The sequence below is a fragment of the Hyposmocoma kahamanoa genome, unplaced genomic scaffold, assembly GCF_003589595.1.
Source record: "Hyposmocoma kahamanoa isolate Upper Pololo Valley unplaced genomic scaffold, ASM358959v1 98686, whole genome shotgun sequence".
NCBI lineage: Eukaryota > Metazoa > Arthropoda > Insecta > Lepidoptera > Cosmopterigidae > Hyposmocoma > Hyposmocoma kahamanoa.
Genome location: NW_020655637.1, coordinates 12,175 through 17,790, shown reverse-complemented (window position 1 = coordinate 17,790; position 5,616 = coordinate 12,175). Strand labels below are relative to the sequence as shown.

General features: G+C 41.1%; 1 protein-coding gene across 1 annotated transcript; it reads right to left on the bottom strand.

The window, feature by feature from the left end:
* Positions 1–662: 662 nt before the first annotated feature.
* Positions 663–4,509, bottom strand: LOC113238882. Its single transcript, XM_026475734.1, has 2 exons — positions 4,306–4,509; positions 663–3,116 (listed from the first exon to the last, which is right to left on the bottom strand). The coding sequence occupies exons 1-2, from the start codon at positions 4,507–4,509 to the stop codon at positions 663–665; spliced, it is 2,658 nt and encodes an 885-aa protein (XP_026331519.1).
* Positions 4,510–5,616: the final 1,107 nt, after the last annotated feature.

Below are 5,616 nucleotides of genomic sequence, written 5' to 3'. Positions count from 1 at the left end.
GCAATTATTCTTTTAATGTTTTCGTCTGTCAGCTGTTCTTCACGTATTTCTTTCGTACTTCTGGTAGGCATATCTATTATTACTTCACATATTCCACATTCAGTGAAGCTATCATCACAAGCTGGACGTGACAAAGCGTCAGCCACAGTATTCTGTCTACCAGGTTGATATTGAATTTTCACATCATAGGCTTGTAGCAGGAGGGCCCATCTTGCTAGACGTCCAGTAGGGGACTTTAGGCTCATCAGCCATTTAAGCGCTTGATGGTCAGTTAAGATTGTCACCGGTACTCCTTCTATATAACAACGGAATTTATCAAGAGCCCAGATTACAGCAAGAGCTTCTCGTTCGGTTGTTGAGTAGTTACGCTCAGCTGGTATGAGTAAACGGCTAGCGTACTCCACTGGATGTTCATCTTTTCCTTCTCCTTGTGCAAGTACTGCTCCTAAAGCATAGTTACTAGCATCAGTCTTTAAGATATATGGCAAATTTTCATCTGCCTGTCGCAGTACCGGGGCAGAAGTTAGGCGACGTTTAAGCTCATTATAAGCATTTTCTTGTTCTGAACTCCACACCCAGGTTGCTTTCTTTTTAGTGAGTCTCGTTAGCGGTTCCGCAATTGCCGAAAAATTTTCTATAAAGCGTCTGTACCATGCACTCATTTAAAGGAAGGTTGTAAGATCTTTGATGTTTTTAGGAGTAAGGAGGTTTGTGATTGCTGATGTCTTCTCGGGATTGGTCTTCAATCCATCTGGGGTAATAATGTGACCCAAGTATTTTAGCGATGAACAGAAAAATCGACTTTTCTCGCGATTTATGGTGAGGTTATTCTCCCTCATTTTCTCCAAGACATCTCTTAGATCTTTCAAGTGATCATTAAATGTAGAAGAGAATATTATCAAGTCATCAAGATATGCTAACATTTTGATGTGTTCCAGGTTTACACGGAATCTGTCGATCAGGCGCTGGAACGTAGCAGGAGCATTACGTAGGCCAAACGGCATTCGTTTAAATTTGTATATTCCGAAAGGCGTTATAAAAGCTGTTTTGTCTTCATCTTCTTCTTTAATTTTGATTTGCCAATAACCCGCTTTAAGGTCGAGTGACGACATGTATGGAGTTGGTTTCGCAGCATGTAACAAGTCGTCAATTCTAGGTAGTGGGTACGTGTCACCTACCGTAATATCATTTAATCGGCGATAATCTACGCAAACACTAATTTCTCCATTAGGTTTAGGAACAAGAACTACGGGAGCGGCCCATGGTGATGAACATGGTTCGATCACTCCTATCTTCAACATCTTATCTATCTCTTGCTTAAGGATGTTCTTGGAATTCGCCGAAAGTCTATAAGGGGGCACTGATATAGGACGATCAGTGTTGGTTATAATAGCATGCTCACCTAAGAGGGAAGGTTTATGTTTTGTAGTAAAAACGTCGTCATATTTATCAAGCAGTTTATTCAGTTTAGACACTTCTTCCGTACTCAATAATGATGGTGTAACGTCGATGGAATCAATGTTAACATTTATTTGATCCGGGAATAGTTGCTGAGAGTGTGGGGACAAGCTACTTTCAGCTTCTCTTACGTTAATTTCAGCGTCTTTCATAATGAAATCGCAGAAACGGGGTGAGTACCCATCAAACAATGGTTTTGACTTCTTAGTCGGAGTTCGCGCAATCGGGATGAGTTTGTAACGCGACGTTGAAGCGCTTTCTTCCGGTATTGCAGCCTCTTTAGGTGTCATAGGTCGTTTCGGTCTTACAGCTGGTTTAATTTGTGTTTCCATAGGTAGTTGCGGCACTGCAGTCGAAGAGATGTGGACTTCCGGGAACGTGGCAAAATCCTCCTTAAATAATTCATAGATACGATCGTCGTCCAGAAATTCCCACGTGAATTGTGGTAGGTTTAGAACCATCTTGGCATCTTGTATGAACCCGATACCTAATAGGGTACGGTTATCCTTGGATTCTGGAAGTACGATGAACGTTGTTCCAATCACCCGGTGTTCTAAGGTAACCGGTACTCTAGTTTGCAGGACTTCTCGTGTTTTGCTGATTCCGTCTGCCAACGTAAGATTGACGATCTCCTTGTGAAATGCAACACCCCTGGCTAATAGCTGACGGTACAGGTTGTAGGATGCGACACTAGTCTTGGCACAAGTATCAATGTGAGCTGTACCTTTGATACCAACTATTTCGACGAAGACGACCGGCCTAGGTCTTGAGTCAGTGCGATTAACATTAACAGCGCAAAAACTAATGTCGGCTGCTTGAGACGGACGCCGTTTAATACTAGTGCACGTATTGCAGTTGCTTCTCACGACACCCGGGGCACCGCAACCATAACAGCTAAATTTGGGCTGACTTGGTGATGGAGCTTGAGTTGTCTTTATGTTTTGGTGTGGTGTCTCCGGTACTGGAAGTTCGCTCTGTCTTCGCTTCAGCTTTCTGCAATCGGCAGCGGTATGACCTTTCAAATGACAAAAGGAGCATTTCTTCTTGCGCTGACTTGCCGCCATTGAAGCAGCAACATTTCCATGGTTATAAGCGTTGGGAGTCAGTTTATCGTTAAGATGGTCACGTGTTCCAATATCCTCATAAAGCTGTTCTACCCCACGGGCCGCTTCTAACAGCTGGTCAAAATTCGCGATAGAGTTTCGAGGTATTTTCTCTTTGATCTTAATATTCAATTGTCCGAACACCATGTCCAATTGTTGTATCTCGCTATGCTCGGTGGGGAGTTGAGTAAACAGCATTCTTTTGTGTGCCACGAAGCTTTCAGTTGACATATCTGGGTTCTGCTTGTCTCCCACTATCTCCTGGTATATTAAGTACGCAGGCTTCTTCGGGGCGAACACATGGCGAAGACGGTTCTTGAACTCCTCCCATTGCTTGACATCATTTTTAACTCCTTGCCACCATACTGCAGCTTCTCCCTTGAGTAATAGCGGAATTCCAATTAGGCTATCGGCGTCGGAGATGTTCTCAATGGTTTTGTAAACTGTTATTGCTGACAGGAACGCTTTCACCACCTCAGCATCCTTTGTACCATCAAAACTCGACGTACAGGCAGCAAAAGAACCTTTTTTCCCTGGCGCCAGTCTTGATAGCAGCTGTTGAAATTATTCATCCGTCATGTTGACTGCCATGTTGGTAGGTTTCCTCTGTACACGCGTAGTTTGTATATAGTGCGAAGTGACTCTGCCTGCTCTTGTTATAAATCGCGGCTTGTCGTGCCCGTCGTTGTGCGCCAGTGTAATAAGTTCTTCTTGGGGTGACAGAGGGAAACCAGGTTTTCAATATGGTGCTTTTTATTGACACAACATATACAGATGTACAACGTCGGTGGTATAGTGGGAAAGGACTCCCCCTAATCGACACGTAGTCGAGGACCCGTACACACGTTCCAATTAGGAAGCGGCTCAGGGTGCAACAACTACGTGTTACGTTCTAAAGCGGAGTTCCAAATAGGAAGCAGCGCTAGAAGCGTAGCACAGTGCAGTAAGTTCAACGGTAACGATCTAAAGCGGAGTTCCAAATAAGGAAGCAGAGCTAGATGCGTCGTAAGTTGGATTCCATTATACACACATCGCCGCCCGTAGTCATTCCGCGAGGGAAAAATCTTAACACCGCGATGCAGAATTTGCGATTTCGACGCCAATGCCATCTAGCGGTGCGTGACGGAACTAATATGAGTTGTTGCCTGTTATGTGATTTTGTTACAAATGTGTATTCGTGATTTTTATCCATCGAGAATACTTTATTGTTTTAAGTTTCTGATTAACGTCTGTGCTTGAATATATCGTGTAGTTACTCATACAATATTTTATTTTTAACTTTGAAGTGGATATACCCCTCTAAAATCAAATCGAAGATTAGGAATTTTTCCTCTGCTCCCTCTCAATGGGGTCCAAAATCCAGTTCCATTGTTTAGCAGTTGGGCAGTCTTATAAACATACGCTAATAGCCACTAAATTGTCACTGTTTCAACACGACGCCCAAGCCAGTCATATATATTATCATCGGAAAGCACTTTATTACAGGAATATTTTGATGTATATAATTCAGTTAATATGGTACAATATTTTAAGCTATCTTTAAATTAAAACGTAGGAGTAAGAAAGTATACGTGTTCACTCAAAGCTGTTGTATTATAATATATTATGTAGTGAGTGTATGGTATGAGTTAGCACATTTCACTTCACAAGTTTGAAAGCGGCGACGGTTTTTGCGCGGAATTGTTCGATACTCGATAATCTTCTCCGTGTAAACAGGTTTCACATCACCCCATTAGTCACACACTTGCCGTCCATAATCAGAAGGAGCGCTACCTTGATGGTAATACAGTTCTGGTGAAGACCAAACATCTCTCAAACCACGCGCGGCTGACTGCGCACTGATTGACGAGGCGCCCGCTTGCGTTTGAGAAAGAGATAACAAGAGAGTAAGAGAGTCGGTCCACTGTGTGATAGCACGTGCCGTGCGCAAGTTCCATGATCTTTGCATCAGGTGATTGCGAATCGATGTTTACTGCAACTAAATAAAAAATAAGAATTTAGGATTATTTTTTCCGTTTCTATTTTGTGATTGGGGTTCAGTTTCGGATATAAAATAACCTTGTAAAAAACATAAGACACCTTCAACTACGTGATTTGTCGTAGATACATTATTTATGTTAACATCCATTGGTATATTTTATTCTTATTATTGTTGACATTAAATTGACAACGATAACTAATTTTGTATATTAAAGCTGTTTTTCTTTTCATTTATTTATTTATTTATTTGGCAAACCAACAGAATTACATATAATGCTTATACTAGAGGTTACATTCTGCATTGTTCTTGTATGTATTCCAATTACAGGGAAGCTCATTACTCAACCAAATGCTGACTTAGAAAGTTATAAAAACTACAAATATTTATAATGTTTTAACATGTAGCGGATACTCGGATGGTTGTTAGTTGAAGAAGTGAAACGCTCGATGTCTGATTCGCAATAAAATTAACATTTATTTCGAAATCAGCCCCTACCTTTATACAAAGTTTATAAAATATAACGCACACCCCAAACATGAGTTGGAGAGAGAGAGAGAGAGAGAGAGACAGACTATATATATGCCTCTCGCTCTCGCTCTCACGTAAATACTTCGCGCGCCCGCGGGTCGCCAGTCAGGCCGCGCTCGCGCAGGGTTGAGCTGACGTGTTGATGAATGCCATAAACATAATAATTGAAATACATTTACGAAAATGAAATTAAATTTAAGTAAATAATAAAATTAAAAATAACATATAATAGTATTAACTGCAATAACATTTCACTGTTTGATAGTACAAAAGTGTAAAACAATTCATTTTTATCAATCCAAACTACCAATTATTAACTTTTTATGGGCATAACATTCAAGGATTCGATTGGGATGAATGCATTACTTTACGACGAAAGTGGAAGGGCGCGTCATGATGGATATCTATGTCACTACTTTTTTTTACACAGGACATTGTACTCGTTGCATATATTCTATATATATATATTCTAGTGTTTGGTGCATTACAGCCTATATTTGTGCGGCAAATTTGCGGAGCAAAGACTCTACGAAGTGGCTGCCGTGG

Excerpts from the sequence above, each read along its gene's own strand:
- LOC113238882 (XM_026475734.1), bottom strand. The coding sequence starts at position 4,509 with ATGCAAAGATCATGGAACTTGCGCACGGCACGTGCTATCACACAGTGG. Across the intron at positions 3,117-4,305 it reads CTTCTGATTATGGACGGCAA|CTGCTATCAAGACTGGCGCC; the intron begins GTGTGTGACTAA and ends TAATTTCAACAG.